Here is a 25,141-nt window from a genome sequence, read left to right as displayed (position 1 = left end):
TTCAGCAGACCGCCGTAAACATCACGCGTTCTCTGCGAGGGATATTTTTTATCAGGTTTACAATCTGTTTTGTGACTTCATCGTCATTTGATTTCACGGTTTCTGTCAATATGAGTGAATCAGAAGAGGAAGGAACGTTTAATTGTGACTCTTCAGAAAACTACGAGCCTGGTGGAGATGAGAATTCTACTGATTCAGAAGATTCAAGAAGCAGAGACGCAGTTGTTGGACCACTGAAGAAGAAAAAAAGGATCGCACAAGGAACAATGGGAACGGAACATAAGAAAACAGCTGAAGGTTGATGGAAATAAGTACAAGAGCACGAGAGGAAAAAAGATGTCTCGCCGAACTACAGGTAATGGTTGCAGTTGCAAATACAAGTGTTTTACTAAATTTGACGTTGAAGCAAGGCATCGTATTATTAACGCTTTTAATGGCCTAACGTCTAAGCATACCCAAGATGTGTATTTGGCTGGTTGCATTAAAGATTTACCTGTTAAAAGAAATAGGCCAAAAAGTGGAACAGGAAATCCCAGGACGTTTTCAAATGTTTATACTGTTCGAGTCGGTGAGAGTAATGCAAGAGTCTGTAAAAAAGCATTTGCGTCACTGCATGGTGTGTCCAGAAAACGAGTGGAAAACATCCCAAAGCAACTTTCTTTTGACGGATCTATCACACCAAAACCAGCTGGTAGGAGAAAGCATAATGCAAGACCCAGCAAAATTCCGTATGAAACTGTGCAAAAGGTCCATTGTCACCTTGACAGTTTTCCTAGCGAGAATCGCATTACAGTCGACGAGACAATGGCAATAGACAATACTTGCTTGCCGACCTCACTATCAAAGCAATGCATCGTTTCTACATGGAAAAGTACCCTGAATCTCCAGTAGAATATGATTTTTACTTTAGGTACTTAAGAAACAAGTCCGATTAGGGCACCCAAGCTTCAGACACGTGTTGGAAGTGTGACAACATACAAAAGGAACTCAGTGCCTCTTATATCTCAGATGAGAGACGTAAGGAGCTCCAGGATGCCAAGCTACTTCATCGAAGTCGGGTGGATTGATTTTATCAAGATGTTAAAGACAAGATGGCACTTGCACAATGTAATAATAACACCGAGATGTTGTGCTTCGACTACCAACAACATATGCCTCTTCCCAAGGTTCCTTCTGGGGACGCATTTTATAAACGTCGGTTGTGGGTGTATAACTTTGCAGTTTCGTCTGGAAAACATCATTTTTATCTCTGTGATGAAACCATCGGAAAAAAGAAGCCCAATGAGCCAATAAGATTTATACATCATTACATCAACCACGTTCTAACAGATTATATCAAAATACTTTACCTATTTTCCGACAACTGTGTCTCACAAAACAAAAATCATTCGTTACTTCAGTACCTGTTTTACCTTGTGCAAAGTGGCCGCCTTACGAAGATCGTTCATCGATTTGCAGAACCGGGTCACAGCTTTATGCCATGCGGCAGAGCGTTCGGTAATATAGAAAAGTGTTTGAGGAAGATGGAAAGGGTTTTTCTTCCAGTGGACTATGCTCGCATTATCAGAAGAACCTGCCCCGTGTTTCATGTCACTGAAGTGGACCAGAGATTTATTTTCTGCTTTGTTGACTAGTGGAAGAAATTTTTTTGTAAAGGACCCTTACGTATCATTATCGAACAAGAAAAGAGGGAAATATTTAATCACTAAGTACAAAATATTCCTCTATGAACAGCCATACATCGGTAAAGGGATTATTCAATGCAGTGCGACCATAGGGATGACTGTTTCGATAATGCGCAAATTTGTAGCAAAGGATCTGAGAGTCTCAAGACAATGGACCACCTTCATCAAGCTTATGATTGTCTCATCCCGCTTAAAGGCCAAAAGCTTAAAAATGTCAGAGAGCTGGCCGGAAAGTATTTTGGGCAAAATGAAATGTGGTTTTACGACTAGTTGACGTCAGATGCATGAAACGATACTGAGGTGACTGAAGGGGAGCTAGGAGACTGAAGAAGAACTGTAGAATTAATGTATTATGCCTATAATGTTGTACTTTCTTTATTAATAAATGTTTTTTAAACTGAAATAAGGTTAATCATGAAGAAAATGGTCCTACAAATAGTTTTTCATTCACTTTGGAGCAAAACGGAGGCAGCTCCAAAATTCAAAACTCTATTGCACGTACCTGAGTGCATACATTTGTGTGTATTCTCGTCAGTAGTATTAGATACCCTATAGCCTAAAACAAAACTGACAATTTTTTCGTTTTGGTGAAAACTGAATTTTTAAAACGTTTTTTTTAATTTGCCACAAACTGGAAAAAGTGGAGTTGCCTGCTTCTTGCACCAAACCCTTAAATTACTACCATTTTCACCAGTCCTGGCGTATTCATCTAATTATAATTCCTCATCGGAATTACTAATATTTTCGCCACCCTGGCTGGTTCATATATTACAACTGCTTATCAGAATTCTCTCCAATTTCTCGCAATCCTGGCAGGCTCATCTAATTATAATTGCTTATTGAAATCACTGCCTTTTCCTAATATTGTGACAGGGTTACCTAATTACGATTGATTATCAGAATTATTAGCAGCTAGTCAGAATCACTCCCATTTTCACTATCTGAGCATGGTCGCCATTATCTAACACACAGGCGATTCCTACAGTCTGCTACCCACCATTTGGCAGGCAAGGATCACTCTGAGTTTGAGTACAAGTGTTTATGTTCTGGTCATGTCATGTAGGGAACATGAATGGTAGAATTGGTTAGACATCAGAAGAATGGTTATTTGTGAATTCTTGCAAGTGTTTCTCGACCAAGTAATTTAATTTAAAGAGAGTAGGTAGCCTACTTTTAGGACAACAATTCGTTCCCTGTCTATTATATTGGTTTTATTATCATGTTGTCTACGAAATGATTCAAGATAAATGGTATACTGATAATTAAATTTTAAAAAAGGACACATGAATCTTGATACAAGTAACAGATAGCTGTACATGACAGTGATTTGCTATTCGTTACGTTAAAACGAACAAGCAAGAAAAGAAGTAAACTCTGTAGAAATGGACTCTGCAATGTACTATTCTTCAACAGTTTTAAATAATAATAGTTGGACGACCATTCCTAACTGACGTTCAACTTTGTGATCTTGCTTTGCTGAATGCAACACGAAGGAAGGTTAAGTGTACTGCTCCAAATTAAGCACTTAACTGGACGAAGGGGCACCTCATTTACCTATGTTGCACAGTGTGTCGTTGGATATGCGAGATTTCAGACCACTGCATGTGCTCTGTGCTGCCTGTCAAACAATAAAGCTGCTTATTCTTGTCTGAAGTGTCAATAATATACTCTTACCGAGCTTTTCTGTGAAGCAGAAGACTGTTTGTCCCTAGTCTATGTATAACGGCTGCGTATACTCGCGTTGTTGGTGGGGCACTGTGCACAGTGGTGTCCTCGCAGTTCTCGTATGAGCGTATTAACTGACACGGCTCTTCCTTATCTCTATGTCGTTATTGTTCAACTCAAACACAAAATCAGAGCAATGTGGATGACAAGGGGGTAAAATGAGAGGGCTGTTCTCAAGTTAACATTTTACTGGCTGTTAAAAAATTAAAGAAATAAAATAAAAACGGTCAGGTATGAGAAGGCCCAGCTCGCTCCAGTTTCCAACTTAAATACATATACAGACAGTTCACACATTCCATAAATCGGGGATATCGACGACTTTAGCCTGTTATCGACTTTGATACTTGCAAGATGTCAGTCACATAGATTCTAAAAATATCGAGAATGTTTTAATTTCTAGTTTGAAGTCGGATAACAAATGAAAAAAGAAATATTGTTTCGTGTGGTATATTTATGAATAAACAAGTTCCTTTTTTTACTATGAAATCCTTCTTTCCTTCAAGAGGAAGTATCCTACAGGTTTTGATTATTGAGTTTCTGAGTATCAGTATATATGACATAAATGGTCTTTTGATTGCAGTGACTGAGAAGATTAATATTTTTACTCTACCTAAGAAGTATAAACTGCAGTAAGTGACATACATTTGATCTTGATGCGTCAAACCGTTCCTAAGGAGTAAGGACTTAACAGAAGGAAATGGACTTACAGACTCATAACAAATGTCAACAAAATTTTTTTCGTGTGAGATAAAGATAAATTAACAATTTTCGGATTTTTTTTTCTTTTCTTGTATTGTGAAACCTTGCTTCATGCCAAATTTCATGACTCTAGACCAACGAAAAGCATTCTACAGTTTTGAAGAGTGAGTTTTTCGAGTATCAAAGTTTGCGACATAAATGGCCGAATCTTTTGACTGTATTGAGTTAGAAGCTGACGTTTATAATTACACCAATGACCATAGACCTTACTATGTGACACATATTTCAGCTTGTGTGTCTACTTGTCCCTGAGTGAAGTGATTCGTAATGGATGGACACACAGTCAGATAACAAATTTCAATTTTTTTGTGTGGTTTAATTATAAAGTAACAATTTTCGGATTTTTCCCTTTGTTTGGACTGTAAATGGTGCTTCTTGCAAAATTTTGTGATTCCAGACGAACGACAAGTACCCTGCAGGTTTTGATTTATGTGTTATCTAGTATGTATGTGACATAACTGGCAATACATTTTGACTGCATTTATGCAAAAACTTCAATTTCTTACACCGCCATGTGACCGTAGACTGCAGTAGATGACATAAATTTCAACTTGATATGTTTATACCTCCTGTGGAAAACTGTTTTCAACAGTCAGAGATACAGACAGATAGACAGATGGACAACAAAGTGATCCTATAAGGGTTTCGTTTTTACAGATTTAGGTACGGAATCCTAAAAACATAAATTTTTAAATACATAACCTATACTTGCATGTCAACATTACTTCTCCACATAGCCGTCAGCAAAACTAAACATCTATAATAACATGACGTCAGCATATTTACCCTTTCATCAAAGAATGTTGCCGCTTGATGCTTCAGCCGCCAGTTGTTAACGGCAGTGTTGACCTCATCGTCCGTCGTGAAGTGCTGAGTTGCCATCCCGGGCTTCATTCTGGAGGAGGAGATGAAAGTCACCTGATGCCAAAGTCTGAACTATAGGTGGGATATTAAAAAAATTTCCTAACCAAAAGATCTTAGTATAATTCTTCCTTGAATACGCAGTAATGGGTGGCTTATTGTCGCGAAGGATTAGCCTTCGGAATTTCGTTAGGGTCACAGTATTTTCAAATGTTACTCTCATGGAGTCTGCTGTCAAAACTCATTTGCAATCCCAAAAAAAACTAAAACCATTATTTTGGAAGTCTGTCTGAATTTTTATGCTTAGGAGGAAGAGCGTTCATCCTTGTCTGTTTCTTAGTTTCAGAGTTTACGTACTGCGCTCTTTTCTCGTTCCCTGTAACGATTTTGTTCAGAAATTCCTTCCCTTCTTCATGGTCGCGCCGGAGTAATATCAAGGTTGAATCCTTGCTTTCAGTTTTGTGACCATCGGCTAGACGTTTTGGCATAAAACGTGCATAAAAACGTACGTTAATCTAAACTCTCTGTAAAGATGTTAAAGATGGTTGTCCTTGGAATCTCCAGAAATTCGGAAATTATGGACCGACATCTCACAAGCACAATAATTTGGTCAACCAGTTGCGCAAGTTCATCAGCGACGTGTGGATGTCTTCCTCGACCACTTTCATCGTGCATATCTTTGCGGCCAGCCTTAAATTTTCTCCACCAATCCCTCACAACACCATCACTGATAACCCCATCCCCCTACACACGGCACAATCGACGATGAACTTCGGCGGCACTTGCTTTTACTACTTGCAGGGATGGAATGACAGGAAGTGCCTCGGAACTGTCGGGAGACATACACTACTGGCCACTAAAATTGCTACACCAAGAAGAAATGCAAGTGATAAACGGATATTCATTGGACAAATATATTATACTAGAACTGACATGTGATTACATTTTCACGCAATTTGGGTGCATAGATCCTGAGAAAACAGTACCCAAAGCAACCACTCTGGCCGTAATAACGCCCTTGATACGCCTGGACAATAAGTCAAACAGAGCTTGGATGGCGTATACAGGTACAGCTGCCCATGCAGCTTCAACACGATACCACAGTTAATGAAGAGTAGTGACTGGCGTATTGTGACGAGCCAGTTGCTCGGCCACCATTGACCAGACGTTTTCAGTTGGTGAGAGATCTGGAGAATGTGCTGGCCAGGGCAGCAGTCGAACATTTTCTGTATCCAGAAAGGCCCGCACAGGACCTGCAACATGCGGCCGTGCATTATCCTGCTGCAATGTAGGGTTTCGCAGTGATCGAATGAAGGGTAGAGCCACGGGTCGTAACACATCTGAAATGTAACGTCCACTGTTCAAAGTGCCGTCAATGCTAACAAGAGGTGACCGAGACGTGTAACTAATGGCACCCCATACCATCACGCCGGGTGATACGCCAGTATAGCGATAACAAATAAACGCTTCCAATGTGCGTTCACCGCGATGTCGCCAAACACGGATGCGAACATCATGATGCTGTAAACAGAACCTGGATTCATCCGAAAAAATGGAGTTTTGCCATTCGTGCACCCAGGTTCGTCGTTGAGTACACCATCGCAGGCGCTCCTGTCTGTGATGCAGCGTGATGGTCTCCGAGCTGATAGTCCATGCTGCTGCAAACGTCGTCGAACTGTTCGTGCAGATGGTTGCTGTCTTGCAAACGTCCCTATCTGTTGACTTAGGGATCGAGACGTGGCTGTACGATCCGTTACAGCCATGTGGATAAGATGTCTTGTCATCTCGACTGCTAGTGATACGAGGCCGTTGGGATCCAGCACGGCGTTCCGTATTACCCTCCTGAACCCACCGATTCCATATTCTAACAGTTATTGGATGTCGACCAACGCGAGCACCAATGTCGCGATACGATAAACCGCAATCGCGATAGGCTACAATCCGACGTTTATCGAAGTCGGAAACGTGATGGTACGCATTTCTCCTCCTTACACGAGGCATCACAACAACGTTTCACCAGGCAACGCCGGTCAACTGCTGTTTGTGTATGAGAAATCGGTTGGAAACTTTCCTCATGTCAGCACGTTGTAGGCGTCGCCACCAGCGCCTACCTTGTGTGAATCCTCCACAAAGCTAATCATTTGCATATCACAGCATCTTCTTCCTGTCGGTTAAATTTCGCGTGTGTAGCACGTCATCTTCGTGATGTAGCAATTTTAACGGCCAGTAGTGTAGTAACGCATTCCATTTCAGTCGCTTGCTGCTTACACACCGACAAACGCAACAAAGGGTTGACTGACGCAACGTGACCTTGAGAGTATGCTTTTCTTGTCACACAAGTGCAGTGAAGCCACAATTATTTGTTTGTATTTAACAGCCAGTCGTAAATGGCAGCAGCGATGAACAAAAAGATATCACCTATTATTTGGTTTTAGAACTGTGAAAAACTGCTTAAAGTTGCATGCTAGTACCCTTCTGTGTTCTGCATGGGCGGTAGCGCTCTGGCGTACCGAGAAGGTAAGGTGCCTCTGACAAAGAAAGCGTGCGTCAACATTTCACGGCTGATTTCCTGATAGGGAGACGGGTTATCAGCACGCGCCGCTTATCGCTCGCGCCGTCAATCAGAAGCTTGACACCTAGGTCGCCATCTCAGTCGCATGCAAGAGTGGCCGACGACGACTACGCCGCCATGCGGGTTCTGTGCGCGCTGCTACTGGTGCTGTTCGCCGGTAAGAAGTGACCATTCCCTATATGTAGACAGGCACACATTTGCGCAGTTTTCATGAAATTTGACAACTTTGGAACGTGTAGAGATTCGATTCCAGGTGCAAGAACGTTACTCTTCTGATCCCATTGTGTAGAGCTTCTACAGTACGATCGGAAAGTCGCGTGCTTAAAAATAAACGTCTTTCTAAGTAGGAGCTACACTGCATTTCCCCATCAGCATGATAGCACGATAAGCAAACGAAGACGCCAATGCAACAGATACACGTCTCAAGACGTCTGTAGTAGATCGCAGTTCACTGACAGGTTGACTGAATACAAGGCACATTTATTAATTAAAGAGACAAATAGCTACAAAAAAGCTGTAATTTTAAAAAATGAGACTTCTACTACTTACCAACGTACTCCTCACCAATAGTAACTCACTTGTTTTAACGAAGAACTATTTTGTTTGTATCAGATGCAACGACGTCTGTCTTGTTTGAGCCACTTTCAGACAGATTGTTTCACCTTCTCTTTGTTGCTGAATCTGAGTGAACCAAAAAAAAAAAAAAAATATCTTGTTTAGGAAACACACATCACCCTTTTCATAGCGTTCTTTCAAGGGTCTACACAGTTGAGTCTTGTTTCCTTGTGTTTTTGTACTGTTGCGTTAACTCTTCCCATATCCATCTTGCACTTATTTTGCCGTACTTCATCTTATTACTGATAACGTCACGAATATGGGCAACGCTTAGTGCAACTGCTTTCACTATACGTGTAACAGTAATAAGTAGGTCTTCACGAATAATGTTGTCAATGCGGGTTTCGAGCAATGGAGTTGACACTCCAACTAGCCGGCCAGGACGTTGCTCATCAGTCACTAGGTTCGACCGCTTTTTGAACTTTTTAACCATTTATGGATATTTCTGCTGTTCACCCTACTGCAAAAATCAAATGGTTCAAATGGCTCTGAGCACTATGGGTCTTAACTGCTGAGTTCATCAGTCCCCTAGAACTTAGAACTACTTAAATCTAACTAACCTAAGGACATCACACACATCCATGCCCGAGGCAGGATTCGAACCTGCGACCGGAGCGGTAGCGCGGTTCCAGACTGTATGCAAAAATCATTAAGGGATCAACGAACGTTATTCCACTAATGTGGAAACTTCAAGTGGGCACGCCATCATTAAATGTCATATTGAGGCTATAAAGAAAACAATTTTTATCCTTGGGCTGTTCTTAGCTCGTCCCTGTAACACCGAAGTAATGTCGTAAAAGTATAAAACTCCTCCAACTAACTGTTCCATTCCTACATCAGTTTGTGCATTTAATGACTGAATGTCCCTAATGTGACGTTTACACTGTTGAACAGTGTTTCGCCAGTCCTTCATATGCATGTGCTACAGATCCTTTTTTTTTGGGAAATCCAGATGTCACAAAGTCTAACAATTCAGCTATAACAAGATTAATCTGCTGTTTCCGGGAATGCGGATCAGTTGCTGACAAGGAGACGGAGATTGGGCGTTTTGGTGGACTCTCTCAACCAGCTGAGGTGAAGTATGTGATGCCGCGTTCGCCTTCAAAACGTCCAGTGTCAAACATCGTATGGTAGTGCTCAGAAAGTGACGCAGAAATTAAAGTTTTATGCATATCGTATTCATAGTGAATTTTTGGCGCAGGATAAAGAAAAGCTTACAGCGTAATGTACATGGTTCCGGTCATTTGTTGACATCCATGGAATCATAGAACTGTGTCGTGTTCTTTGTGAGGTGTGGTTTCACCTTATTGGATAGATGAATAGCCAAAACACAAGAATTCGGTTAACCGAAAATTCACATACACTGTCAGAAAATTGGACTGTTGTGTGCCGTATCACGAAGTTCAATAGTTGGGCCCATATTTTATTTGAAACTTCACTGAATAGTGTCGTGTACACAGTTTATTTCACTTCTTGAGGTAAATAAACTATTTGTTTGTTGCAGAAGGACGGTACCACTTGTCACACATCTGATGAGACGCTTCGTTTCTTAAGCGAAATCTTATTAATCGGATCAGTTCGAAAGGATTATGGCTCCCACGTTCTCCCGATCTAAAGTCTCCATATTTCTTCCCGTGCCGGCCGAAGTGGCCGTGCGGTTAAAGGCGCTGCAGTCTGGAACCGCAAGACCGCTACGGTCGCAGGTTCGAATCCTGCCTCGGGCATGGCTGTTTGTGATGTCCTTAGGTTAGTTAGGTTTAACTAGTTCTAAGTTCTAGGGGACTAATGACCTCAGCAGTTGAGTCCCATAGTGCTCAGAGCCATTTGAACCATTTTTGTTCCCGTGGGACTATATTAAAGGGAGGGCGTATAAAAACGTGCTATACACACTGGCGGAACTGTAGAGTAACATATCAACGGGGATTAATGTCCAATATCAACGCAGTCCTTATATTTCGTCAATGAGTTCTGTACCTGGGAACCATTTTGAGCGTTTGTTACAGACAATGTGTATGATGTTATGAACTAAAATAAATGATGATAATCACTTCAACCATACCTGTATTTTGCAAAGCAGTGAGCGGCGGAGGGGAAGAGTGCATACTGCAATAGTGTCATTTAACCCCATGTCCATTCCGTGCACCACTGGGTTGTGGAAAGGCTGGCTAACACTGCGTTTCTTATTAAGCACAAATTATTCAGATTGTCTTGTCATGGTAACTGCGCTCGATGTTCTTGGGAGGATTCAATAAGGTCCTTGACTCGGTTTGTATTTATAAGACGAATCTCTTGCACGATGTCCAACTTCTATCCTGTAGCAGCTACCAATGGAGGTCTTTCCTGCGACGTTCACGCATTCACTGAAAAAATCAGTGATGAATCGCATAGTTCTTCACCGGCCTATTTCATTCATCGTGGCTGGTAAAGATCCAGTTGATGAACAACGAGACACGATTTGCAAAGGGTCTTCCTGGATGTATTACACATTGTTCGGGTTATTTGTACCAGTATATATTCCTTACAACTAGACTTATGCGGTTGTTGCACCTTAGAGTACTCCGCATGAGTGACTGATTCGCCTACTTATGGACAATGAATTAAACTTGCTGATAGGACTGTGAACCGTCCATGTTGTGAGACACGAGTAGGCCTACAGCTGAGCGAGGCTCGCTGCACTTCAAAGTGATTCGACCTTCCTGTGTACAGTTACATGGTTCGCGAATACCCTCAAAGATCTGCTGCCATTATTTTCTGGGCCATTTACATGTACTGTGAATGGTAAGCGTCATGTAAGACATCAGTGAGGCCCCCTGGCCGCTAAAGGCTCTTCTGTCTATCTTTCAGTTGATACTGACGGACTGAGCTACGTGTTCTAAGAGGCCTTCAGTTCAAAGCAAGTACATCCTCTGATATTCTGCAAGGCATTATTTATGTCGTTGATGGAATACCTGAAATGCGTAAAAGTAAACCAGTAGCCGTCCACAGGTCCTGGTGAGTCCTTAGATACCGACCCTCTATTGTGCCATTCTCTCACAATGGTGGCATTTGATGCGGTACGAAGGTGGTGAGCACACCGCTCTCCCGGCATTTGTCAGTTTTCGTGACCAGGAGCCGCTGCTAATCGTTCATGTAAGTCCTTAACTGGGATCACGAGGCTAGGTGCACCTGTTTCCAATCCTTCCACCAAAGAAAAATCCCCAGCAGTGTCGGTAATGGAACCTAGGCCCTTAGGACGATAGTCATCCGCGTTGAGCACTCAGCTAAGGAGGCGGACGAAACGTATAAATCAATGGCGAATTGATACTCTAAGAACGTGAGCTCAGTGGCAACTCAATCAGCGTAAACTGATACTTTTTCTCTCATAATGAAATCGGAAATGTTAGCGTGAAGTTGGTGTTATGAGACTGAGTGTGGTCTGAACATACTAGTATATTATGTGTTCTGTTCTGCTGGGTGTAGGGAAGCGAGGGATATATTTTTATACTGTAGTACGTATTACCGATCTGTCTTTCTATTCTCTTCGTTTACTTTAGTATAATGTGATACTTTAGGAAATACCAGACACAAGTACAATGAGATGAACTTGAACCCATTTCCAATGCTGTTTCGATGATTTTTACAAGGAAGATGGAAGGTCCAATTTAACAGCACGTCGATATCGAATTTTCTACTGTCTTAGGACTTAACACCTCAGGAAACTAAGAGGCAAATGCGAGGAGCGGAACTAGTGAATCAGCTGTGGCCTCAGGCCCTTTTGAAGAAACCATACCAGAAATGAAAAACCGGACAACCTGTGTCAAAATGGCAGGACAGTTACTTGGGCACCAGTCTTCATGAATAAGAAAGCAGCTGAAAACTGTCCGTTCTGACCCTCAGTTGGTTAATTTCAGTGAGCTCATAGCTCCATATTATGCTGGTACTTTATAAACACACAACTGATCACAGCTTCCGACCGAATGCCCTATGTACATTTTTCACCATGCGGTCCATCACCATTCTTTCCAACTGTTCTTCATATCTTTCGTATACCATGATTTCCGTGATAACTATGTACTATATGTAAGGTGTAACAGTTATCTGTGGTCCCTGCAATACCTGAAACTAAATAGATATTGTGTGTAACGGGTATAAGTACAGTTATTTATATTGGAGACTGAGGATGGTGTGCTGAACATCATATCAGTATTTACGTCATTTGCAGACTAATAATTATAGCTACTAGAAGTAGTATGTTTTAGGTTCGTTAGTACATCCTGGTACATGGGGCAAGAGCAAGCCAATAATGATTATTTTCCCCTAGGCAGCAGGCCAGGTGTTGAAGTGTGGACGCAAAACTGTTAGTCTATAATGACAGTCTAATCCACTTAGTGGTGCAGTTACGACCCTGCAGAAAAGTCAGGTCGCAAAGTTTGCGACGAGATTGTGGGAAGGCTGTTCGACTCGGAGAAAAAACAAGCAACACACTTATGTGTGTACATACACTCCTGGAAATGGAAAAAAGAACACATTGACACCGGTGTGTCAGACCCACCATACTTGCTCCGGACACTGCGAGAGGGCTGTACAAGCAATGATCACACGCACGGCACAGCGGACACACCAGGAACCGCGGTGTTGGCCGTCGAATGGCGCTAGCTGCGCAGCATTTGTGCACCGCCACCGTCAGTGTCAGCCAGTTTGCCGTGGCATACGGAGCTCCATCGCAGTCTTTAACACTGGTAGCATGCCGCGACAGCGTGGACGTGAACCGTATGTGCAGTTGACGGACTTTGAGCGAGGGCGTATAGTGGGCATGCGGGAGGCCGGGTGGACGTACCGCCGAATTGTTCAACACGTGGGGCGTGAGGTCTCCACAGTACATCGATGTTGTCGCCAGTGGTCGGCGGAAGGTGCACGTGCCCGTCGACCTGGGACCGGACCGCAGCGACGCACGGATGCACGCCAAGACCGTAGGATCCTACGCAGTGCCGTAGGGGACCGCACCGCCACTTCCCAGCAAATTAGGGACACTGTTGCTCCTGGGGTATCGGCGAGGACCATTCGCAACCGTCTCCATGAAGCTGGGCTACGGTCCCGCACACCGTTAGGCCGTCTTCCGCTCACGCCCCAACATCGTGCAGCCCGCCTCCAGTGGTGTCGCCACAGGCGTGAATGGAGGGACGAATGGAGACGTGTCGTCTTCAGCGATGAGAGTCGCTTCTGCCTTGGTGCCAATGATGGTCGTATGCGTGTTTGGCGCCGTGCAGGTGAGCGCCACAATCAGGACTGCATACGACCGAGGCACACAGGGCCAACACCCGGCATCATGGTGTGGGGAGCGATCTCCTACACTGGCCGTACACCACTGGTGATCGTCGAGGGGACACTGAATAGTGCACGGTACATCCAAACCGTCATCGAACCCATCGTTCTACCATTCCTAGACCGGCAAGGGAACTTGCTGTTCCAACAGGACAATGCACGTCCGCATGTATCCCGTGCCACCCAACGTGCTCTAGAAGGTGTAAGTCAACTACCCTGGCCAGCAAGATCTCCGGATCTGTCCCCCATTGAGCATGTTTGGGACTGGATGAAGCGTCGTCTCACGCGGTCTGCACGTCCAGCACGAACGCTGGTCCAACTGAGGCGCCAGGTGGAAATGGCATGGCAAGCCGTTCCACAGGACTACATCCAGCATCTCTCCGATCGTCTCCATGGGAGAATAGCAGCCTGCATTGCTGCGAAAGGTGGATATACACTGTACTAGTGCCGACATTGTGCATGCTCTGTTGCCTGTGTCTATGTGCCTGTGGTTCTGTCAGTGTGATCATGTGATATATCTGACCCCAGGAATGTGTAAATAAAGTTTCCCCTTCCTGGGACAATGAATTCACGGTGTTCTTATTTCAATTTCCAGGAGTGTATTAAGGTACCACATATAAAACTATCTGCACTTATACCCGTTGCACGCCGTATGTAAGTTGCAACTAAATTCCCTGTACAGGGTTACACCAAAACAAGAAAAACGTCCAACAAACGTGGGCTCTGAAGTGCATACCTTAACAGCTATGAGCACTTGTTCATCTTCGATACTGTGAACCACATCTCTTCTAATGCAAGCTCTTTGCTTTCAATATTCTGGGAGCCGGTAGTATGGATCAAAAGAAGGAAAAAACTCATTCGGTAAACATGGACTCTAAAATGCATCCTTGAAGAGCTGTGAGCACTTATTCAACTCTGCTACTTACGCCTCATCTCTTCTACTAAACATTTGTTCATAGCTCTTATGGTATGCATTTTAGAGCCCATATTTACCAGACTTTTTTCTTGTTTTGTTGTAAGAACCCTGTCCTCAAAGTATGCAAAGGAAAGTTAGTTACATCTTGTATATGCTGTGTGCTCTCATTAGTATTGTCCCCCTGCATGTGCAATATTCAGGGGAAACCCGAACTTCCCCTCAACATTTCGGATATTTTTGAACGATATTTTCTGAATAGTTCGGCGTAAGGGACTCGTGGTCTCCGGTGGCTGGTAACAGAATAACTGCATTTCGTTCGTTTCTTTTCTTGCATTTATTTTTGCATCTGTGTTGCACTGAAAATACCTGCTCAGCAGCGAAAAGGTCGACAATTTGAGCCATGTGTCCTGTTTGGAAACTAAATCGTTGGATTCACCCACGGTACGTGCTGTTGACAACAGCAATGCCCTCTTGACTCTGTGCTCTAAAGCTTGCATTCAGTACGTCTCCGTCCTGCCTCGGGATTGTTTCTCCGGTACTGTTACGTGTATATTAATAATGATGCACTACGGTTTGAATGTGTTCGCTTATGAGGAGTTGGCTGATATGCATTGCGTGTGTGGCTACAATGAATGGGATAACGACCTGAATAAATCATAATCACATTATTACTATGTAACGAGTCACCAGTGGCCATGGGTCTCTTATTCGACAATACTCAGAAAATATTCGTGAACAACCTCCGAAATTTTTTATATTAGTAACCACAGTGCTAAACTTGTGTCCTTACTAGGCCTAAAACCAAAGTGATCGTCTCCTAACCTACCTCAATTTTCTTTCCTACTCTTCAACATAGAACTCTCATCAGCATTTTTGAAGTACGTTATATCTTGATTTAAATCTAAATGACTAATCATGTGGATGACATTTCCTTACTCTGGGACAACTGCCACTTTTCGCATCATTCAGATGTTGAATCTATGTCTTTTTGAGATTGGTCTTGATCACCTGATGACATTACTAGACTGTAAAGGACATTACCATCTGCAAACATTCTACGAGGGATGCTCAGATTGTCTCTTAAATCATTTATTCAGATTAGGAGCAACAGGGAGCCTGTAACACTTCCTTGGGGAACGTTGGATATCACTTCTGTTTTACTAGATTATTTTGCGTCTGTTACTAAGTACTGTGACCTTTCTGAGAAGAAATCTCAGATCAAGTCGCACAGCTGCAGTGACATTCCATAGGCACGGTATTTGATTAGAAGTCTCTTGTGAGGAACGCTGTCAGTTTGAGATCCCCTGTCGATAGCACTCATTGCTTCGTGAGAATAAAGACCTTGTTGTGTTCCACAAGAGCAGTATTTTCTGTTCCTGCTAACTTTGTGTCAATAGACCGTTACTTCCTTGGTAATTCATAATGTTCGAACACACTATATGTTCCACGATCATAATGCAAATCGACGTTGGTATACGGATCTGTAATTCAGCGAATTACACGTATTTCTTTCCTTGAGTATTGGTGTGACCTGTGCATCTTTCCAGCCTTTTGATATGGATCATTCGTCAGGCGAGCCGTTGTATGTGATTGTTAAGTACGAGGCTATTATATCAGCATACTCCGAAAGGAACCTTATTGGTATGCTGTCTGGACGAGAAGGCTTGTCTTTAAGTGCTTTAAGAACATCTGCTACTAAGTTATCATGTTGGCAGTTATTCTCGATTCGAATTTTGGAATATTTACTTTGTCTTCTTTGTTAAAAGAATTTCGGAAAACTGTGTTTAACAACTACGATTTAGTGGCGCTGCCATTGGTTATATTACCATTGCTATTCATTTCATCATAATTGTCTCGCAAGTTACCGAAACGGCCTCACATCGAAAGAGTTGCAGCAGGCTGCCGAGTACCTCGGATGGGATATCCCCGCCAAAAATGCCATTCGATCATTTCATTTCATTTTACCACCGTAATCCTGTAGAGAGAGTACTTATTGCGTCTTGCCGCTGATGTAATTTATATACAATCAGAATCTCTTTGGATTTTCTGTCAGCAGAGTTTCATTGAGGAAGTTCTAAAAGCATCTGGCACCGACGTCCGCGCTAAGTTTCGAACCTCTATATCTACATGATCACTCTGCAATTCACAATTAAGTGCGTGGCAGAGGGTTCACTGAACCACTTTCAAGGTATTTCTGCACGATTCCACCCTCTAACAGCACGCGGGAAAACGAACACGTAAATCTTTCCGCTATTTATTTTATGAAGATGGTTATTTCTCGTTGTGTAGGTGGAAGCTAACAGAATAACTTCGCTTTCGGGGAGAGAAAGTTGATGATTGAAAATTCCCAAGAAGATTTTGCTGCAACGAAAAACACCTTTGTTTTAATGACTGCCACCCTAATCCACGCATCATGTCGGTTGCACTCTCTCCCCTATTTCGTGATAATATTAAACGAGCTAACTTTATTTGAACTTTTTCGATGTCCTCCGTCAGTCCCACCTGATGCGGATCCAACACCGGACAGCAGTATTCCAGAAGAGGGTAGACAAGTGTGGCGTACGCAGTTTTTAGCCCATCTGTTGCATTTTCTATGTGTTCTACCAGTAAATCACAGTCTTCGGTTTGCTTTACCCACAACATTATCTACGGGATCGTTCTAATTGAAATTATTCGTAATTGTAATCCTTAAGTATTTAGTTGAATTTACACTTTTAAATTTGTGTGATTTATCACGTAACCGAAATTTAGCGGATTTCTCTCAGTAAAACATCGGCAGTCTTGGAGTATGTGTGCTTTTAAATCTGGCTTGCATTTTCGTTGCTACTGCAACGCTGCTCTGACTTGTGCTGTGTACCACGGGAGATCAGCGCTGTCTTTTATTAATTTATTTGATATAAATCTTTCAGTTGCCTGAAATACTATTTCTCTGAATTTAAGCCACATCTCGTCTACACGTACATAGTTAGGGGGGAGTGGAGGCTGTCTTTCAGGTAGGCGTCAAACGAATTTTTATCTACTTTTTTAAGTAGAAATATTTTGAGTTTACTTTTGGTGGATTTGGATGTGCAATTTGCCGTAGTCAGTCTCGTTACAACGCTCTTTGGTCACTAATCCCTGTATACGTCTTGATGTTTCTTATTTGTTCAGGATTATTTGTAGCTAAAACGTCAAGTATGTTTCCGGAAGCATTTATATTTCGAGTGGGTTTCTGAACTAATAGCTCAAAATAATTTTAGGAGAAAACATTTAGTACAATATCTGCCGATGTTTTATACGTACCACCGGCTTTGAAAATGTATTTTGGCCAACAAATGGAGGTTACATTGAAGTCACCACCACCTCTTATTGTATGGGCGGGTACCCATTTGGGACTCAAGCTTTCTATAAACAAGAAACTTGACATAAGGTTGTCTGTAAGGGGATGTTCCACTTGTATCTGCATTTGCTTTATTAAGATGCATAATAACTTCTGCACTGGCGAGCTTTTTGTCTAGCTCGCAGGTGTACAAGACAATGTTGGAACTGCATTGCAATAGAAGAAGATCGCCTGAATTGTTCTACTGAGAGGGTTTTTAAGATATGATATGATATGATATGTTCTGCTTAGTAGAATCATTTACAACGGTGTCTAGTATGAAATTATTGTATGGAGACTAAGATGTAGTAAATTTAGAGACTGTGAGATGTGTATATCTTTAAACTCTTTTGTTGTTAACCTCCTCGGCCCACCCTTCCTGCTCCTTCTCATTGGCGACTTTCTACGTTCTGAGCGAATGATGTTCTTCCTATTGAATGGAATGAAACAAGTTCGTGTTGGTATTTGGCTAGTTGTTCAACAAAACGGTTGGAAGAATTTAATTAAAATTATTTCCCATATTCACTTAAACTACTTTACTGGCATTGCCAGTGTCACATCTAGCATTCCATTTGCCATTGTTGGGGCATCGTTCTCCAGGAATGGTTTTCCAACGTGTGCAGCTCACTGCATCGTATACTAGTTGAGTCTCTGGTTTGAACATTGGTCATAATTTGAAGCCCCAATGTCGAACGATTGTTCATCAGATGCGGCGTTGAAGATGAAAAATTTTCTATAGACGTGGGATAGACTCATTCTCATCCTAAGAAAACGTAGATTCGATTGAGGAGAAAGATAGTCAAGAAGTTATATCTTAAGAAAGCCAGAGACAGAGCTGATAGAGAACTAATTGAAGGAATAAAAATAGGATCAGGCAAGCTTGTAGGCTTGCATCTATGCTGTTTAATATCTACCTAGACGCCTGGACTAGATCACAGGAGAGTGAATAGGTGGCAAGTGAGGTATCTGTATAGGCGGAGCGTGTGTTGACTAAATCTAATAAGGTGAATCTAGTAAGGTGAAACGGTAGAACATATAAATAGGAAATGCGAATAACTCACAATCAAAATAAATAAGGAAAACGGAAGTATGATACTAGGAAAAAGGAGAGATTGCCACAATCACGATAGAAGAACCAGAATTAAAGCAGATTTCAAAATTCAAGTACTCAGGAAATATTAGAACGGTGGTCCTACAGGAAATTGGTATGTGAGCTACCGAAAAAAATCGCCATCCCAAAAGATTGGCAAAACACTACAAATGGTTCATAGTATTATACGTTGCAGAGACATAAACACTGAGAAAAGATAAAGGAAGAAAACTGTAAAGACTATAAATGTGGGTATCGAGGTAACTAGAGGGTGTGAGTTGGAAAGGGAGTCGAGAAACACAGAGGTGCTGGCAAGACTCGGGAGAACAGAAAACTTTTAGAGATCATATGAAAAAGAAAGAAAAATTGTCTAGACAACATCTTGAGAGTCGGCGTTTACACTACCAAGTAAATGAAGGGATGGTAAAGGGAAAGAGAGGGAGAGGAAGAAAGCAGACAGCAATAAACCAACAGTATCAGTGCAACTGAAGATAAAATAAAAAAAGCACAAGACAGGAAGAGGTGGACAAGTACCAAGGGTATTTTGTATTCCGCAATACTGAATCTCTTGACGTGGGAATGTGTTTTATCTTCTTCTGATAAGTCGGATGGCCTGGTTCTAAGCTTCACAGGCTGCCAGGGCAGAGGTTCAGAGCCATGGCAGTAACTTTTCACGGGCCGTCGGTTTCCGGTCAGGCTCATAAAACAGAAACCAAGCAGCTCCTGATGCCTGGCAATTAACTGCTGGCGCCGCTGCCGGTTTTGTTGTCCTAGTAACGAGGTCTCGCCCAGGCCTGCCAACTTCTGACGCGGTTTTATTGAGGACGTGGCGTACTCACTGCTCCAGTGCTGCCTGTTTTCTACCTCTTTCCCTTTGCGTTCGCCTTCAGCACTTTTGTCAGCATTCGAACGGTGAGAATAACAGGAGCCCCAGAGTAAATAGTTTTAATTCTGACCGCGGGAACAGTATTCACAAAGTTATAAACCAGCACCACTGCATTAGTAATTATTGATATCTTTTAATTTGCTTCCTCGTGATTGTTGTCAACATGCCATGGATTTTCTTGTAAAGTTACGAACATTGGTAGAAGAACTAAATAAACGCTAACCAGGTGGTTTGTGGTACGAGGATCTTTTGCCTATCAGGCGACTTTCTAATCTTGAAATATTAGTTGTATAAATTTCTTATTAATTCCTCAGGATTCTGCACAGAAAAGTCTCATAAAGCTATTAAGACCTTATGATTCTTATGGAAACGAGGTTCGTGCTGAAGTAGTTATCACACCATCACTTTTATTGCGTACCAGTATACACACAACATGAACATCAACCGAAAGCTGCAGTACGAACACATAGCAAGCAGTCTCGAATTAGTCCACCGCTGGTCTACCAGCCCTAACACAATCATCCTTCACTGAGGGCGAAGCATGGAGGCAGCTGTGGAAGTACAGAAGAGAAAAGTTGAGATGCCAATCAAGATGGTTTTAGAAAAAGCAGGGGTCCAAATTGTACTCAAATATCGAAATGTGAGCAAAGTTCCAAACGAAAATCCAACCACGTACACAGCATAGTCTGAGTCCAGAGATTAGCTTTGTCATGAAGGCAAGAATGGTTTTCGTAGCACTTCATGACCGCTTTTGCTGAATCCCTTTCTGCGATAAGTGAGGCCGGCCGGGGTGGCCGAGCGGTTCTAGGCGCTACAGTCTGGAACCGCGCGACCGCTACGGTTGCAGGTTCGAATCCTGCCTTGGGCATGGATGTGTGTGATGTCCTTAAGTTAGTTAGGTTTAAGTAGTTCTAAGTTCTAGGGGACTGATGACCTCAGATGTTAAGTCCCATAGTGCTCAGATCCATTTGAACCAATTTTTCGCGATAAGCGAACGATGTAGGGCAGATTACATCTACATACATGAACAGTGCATGCAAGATTGTACTTCTTTCCTACACCAGTGATTTTATGCACTATTCCATTCGCACATTGCTTGACGGAAATATCAATATCTCTGTGCCTCAGTACGCGCACAGTTCTCTCTTAACGTAATTTCACGATCCCTATGCGAGGCCTAACCGAGTGGCAGCAAAATAGTCACACAATCTTCTTCGAATGCAGGTGCTCTAAATTTCACGAGAGCTACGTCATATTTCCTCGAAAGACACCCATTTCAGTTCCCCGAGATTTTCGTTACACTTTTGCTTGAGCTATACCGACCAGTTACGATCTTAGCAGCACGCTTTTGAATTCGCTCCATGTCTGTTGTTATACCTACACTACTTGATAAGGACTACAAATACTGTGATAGTTAAAACTGGTTGCGTTCTGCATGCGATTTTCATTACAGAGGCGCTGTGCTTTGCCAGAATCCTCCCAACAAATCTAAGCACTCTGTAATAATGATTTTACGAAATAGTCCCATTACACATCGCTTCTTAGTATTAACTCTCCATACTTATACTAATCTCGTAGTCTCATACTGCTGGGTTCTTTTTATGTGTTACAGGCTTTGCCTTCCTTTTATTCACTTTTAATGAGGATTGCCATTCATCACACCAAGTGGTATTTCATTCAAAGTCTTTCTGCATTTCCTCCAACGGCGATTCTTTCCTCTACACAACAACGTCGTCAGCTAGCAATTTCATAGCGCTCCTGATCCAATCTGATTAATTTTTTGTGAATATTGAGAACGTCAGAGGTTGCGTTCAGCTTCCTTCTGTCATACATGATATCACTTTCGTTTCTGTAGGGCACTGGGCTTCCAGTGTAACGTACTGAATTGTACTAGTCGTACACGGTCTAGTCGCATCATTGTGACCACCACCTATGTTCAACGTTAACATGCAATAACCACACACATAAGGCAGATGTCAGCACTTGCAGTGGACTGTGTATAAAGCATGAGCCGGCCGCTGTGGCCGAGCGGTTCTAGGCGCTTTAGTCGACGCTGCTGCTACGGTCGCAGGTTCGAATCCTGCCTCGGGCCTGGATGTGTGTGATGTCCTTAGATTAGGGGACTGATGACCTCAAATGTTAAGTCCCATAGTGCTTAGCGTCATTTGAAGTATTTTATAAAGCATGTCGGGAGAGGGACTGGGGCGGGAAACAATGCGTCATTGCCGTAATGTGGAAATAGAGAAATTTATCTAATGACCAGAATGCCATGATCATTGGCGAAGGGTGGGAGCATTTCCTGAACGGCTAAGTTCGTGAACTGTTCGTGCGCCGCCGCGGCTGACCTGTACTGTACATGGCAAAATTGTGCTATTCAAAACCGGCGCCGAGGCAACCACCACGGGCCATAGAAGACAGAGGTGAACGAAGGTTGTGGGGATGTTTACGAGCGAATAGTCAAGCAACTGATGAACAACTGACCGTCCAGAGGAAACGAGGGGCTACCGAAAGTGTCTCCACAACAATCATTCACCAAACGTTGCTGCGTATGGCCTACACAGGTGGCAACTGGTTCATGCATCCGTACTGACTGCTGTTCATCGGCGCCGAAGGCTGGAATTTGCACGCCAAACCGCAACTGGATTTTCACTGAGTGGCGACAAATGGGCTTTTCAGATGAATCATATTTTATGCAGATGGCCAGCGGCGTGTGCGGCGTGAAGAATCTGAAAGCAAACACCATGTTACAATTGTCGGAAGGGTTCAGACCGAAGGAGGGACCGTTATTGTAGGGAGAATGTTTTTGTAGCATTTCTTGGTTGATCTAGTCATTCTGGAAGTCACATTGGATAATACAAATAAGCATCTGTCATTGAGAACCATTTCCACCCCTACATGTAGCACCTACCATGAGGACAATGCAAAGTGTCGCACATCTCACAGTGTACGTGCGTGGTTTGAAGAGCAGCGGGATGTGTAGTAACCACAACCAACAGCGGGAACGCCTTGGGCTGTGGGTCGGAGGCGCCAGGCGGGGAAGCCGCCGGCGGTGGAGCACGCACCACCGGGTAAACACAAGGACGAGTCGGACGACAGACCAACGACAACTGACAACAACCGACCACGACCGACTATGAGCGACACAACGAGGAAGAGATAAACAACGGAGGTTTGTGGAAACCACAACACCAAACACCAAACGTAAATTCACTTGGAACCAGAGCCAGGCAAATGTCAACAACGAGCAACGACCAGAACGCAGTACCGCCGAGATAGAAACGAAATCCAGAGCGAGTACCAGACTGGCTGAACTAGGCCAGAGCGGGTCTCTATATACGAAACCGGAGCTGTCTCACGTGGCTTAGCGGTGGCGCCCTCGCTGCGCGAGAGCCGCTGCGCGGAATAGCCGCCGCGGAGGCGGAGCCCTCTATGGGCTGACCACGTCCATTTGTTCTGCTGCGTATAACTTCCGCGGCGGAAGGTACTAGAGGATGAGTTTACCTCACTCCCCTGGTCACCAGACTGCTGGAATTTCAACCCATTCGAGAATTTGTGGGATAACCTCGATCGCACTGTACATGCCATGGATCCCCAACCGAGAAACCCAGTGCAGCTGGCCACGGCACTGAAGTCAACAAGGTTCCACATACCTGTCGGTACCTTCCAGGACCTTATTGACTCTCTTCCTGCACATCTTGCAGTGGTCCGCTGTGCGATAGGTGGTTATTCGGGCTTTTGTCGGATGGTCACATTAATGGGATTGGACACTGTATATTCAATAAACGAATCATATATTTCCGAAGGTACTGCGTATGATTGCATCTTATTTAATAGTGAACGACCTGGTTGAACGCTTTTTGGAAATCTAGGAAGAGGTAACCTACATATAGTGTTTGCAAGACACGGTGTATGAATAAAAGCAAACTGTGTTCTCTAGTACCGTGCAACACACAGACTTCAACGACATGGGTTTGTAGATCCGATATGAGTAAATGTGAATATAACCCGAACATATACATTCGATACACGGTTAGAGCAACCTAACGGTCAGGTAGGCTCTGGACGTGGACGTGGAGGGTCATCTACTGCTAGCCCACGAGTGCGTACTGAAATTTTCTTCTCTTGATTCTCCTACAAAATGCTCTAGTAATAATCAATCATGTGCCGCGCGCGGTAGCCGAGCTGTCTGAAGCGTCTTCTCACGGTCCGCGTGGCTTCCCCCGTCGCAGGTTCGAGTCCTCCTTCGGGCATTGGTGTGTGTGTCGTCCTTAGCGTAAGTTAGTTTAAGTTAGATTAAGTAGTGTGTAAGCTTAGGAACCGATGACCTCTTCAGTTTGGTCCCATAAGACCTTACGACAAATTTCCAAATTTTAATAACAATGTACATCATGAAATGATGGTTCAAATGGCTCTGAGCACTATGGGACTGAGGTCATCAGTCCCCTAGAACTTAGAACTACCAAAACCTAACTAACCTAAGAACATCACACACATCCATGCCCGAGGCAGGATTCGAACCTGCGACCGTAGCGGTCTCGCGGTTCCAGTCATCATGAAGTGACATTTTAGGTTCAGTAACAACCGATGTCGAAAATTTTTTATTGTTACCTAATGACCTTAATAAAAAGTTTATAGGACGTCCAAAACCTTTAGGCTCATGTAATTTTTTTAAATGACTTTCATCTGTACTGATGTAAACATTTGCACCTTATAACAACAAATTACTATAATATCATCTGTACGAAGTGATACGAAGTGACGACTGCTATTCCCAACGCATGGTTTGTAGTGATGGATATTCGATTGCACTCTCTGTAATAACCCTCTTGTGAACTCTGTAATAAGTCAGATAGTTACGACATTATAGACAAGTTCGTCGCCACTTTTTGGTTGGATTTTACGCACCAACAGCTTCAAGTGGCCCACAGGAAAAAGATCCAGTCGAACGATGAGGGTATCTGTTATTCAAGTTGTTGTTGTTGTTGTGGTCTTCAGTCCTCAGACTGGTTTGATGCAGCTCTCCATGCTACTCTATCCTGTGCAAGCTTCTTCATCTCCCAGTACCTACTGCAACCTACATCCTTCTGAATCTGCTTGGTGTATTCATCTCTTGGTCTCCCTCTACGATTTTTACCCTCCACGCTGCCCTCCAATACTAAACTGGTGATCCCTTGATGCCTTAGAACATGTCCTACCAACCGATCTCTTCTTCTAGTCAAGTTGTACCACAAACTCCTCTTCTCCCCAATTCTATTCAATACCTCCTCATTAGTTATGTAATGTACCCATCTAAGCCTCAGCATTCTTCTGTAGCACCACATTTCAAAAGCTTCTATTCTCTTCTTGTCCAAACTATTTATCGTCCATGTTTCA

At 43.1% G+C, this 25,141-nt stretch overlaps 1 protein-coding gene across 1 annotated transcript in view; it reads left to right on the top strand.

The window, feature by feature from the left end:
* Positions 1–7,719: 7,719 nt before the first annotated feature.
* The window catches only part of LOC124805567, a 123,606-nt gene continuing 106,184 nt past the window's right edge, over positions 7,720–25,141 (top strand). The window contains exon 1 of the mRNA XM_047266133.1: positions 7,720–7,759. Within this exon, the coding sequence (XP_047122089.1) occupies positions 7,720–7,759 (40 nt within the window). The remainder of the gene's footprint in view (positions 7,760–25,141) is intronic.

Source organism: Schistocerca piceifrons, chromosome 7 (genome assembly GCF_021461385.2).
Source record: "Schistocerca piceifrons isolate TAMUIC-IGC-003096 chromosome 7, iqSchPice1.1, whole genome shotgun sequence".
Taxonomy (NCBI): domain Eukaryota; kingdom Metazoa; phylum Arthropoda; class Insecta; order Orthoptera; family Acrididae; genus Schistocerca; species Schistocerca piceifrons.
The sequence above is the reverse complement of the archived record's forward strand: the minus strand, read 5'-3'. Positions and strand labels throughout refer to the sequence as shown.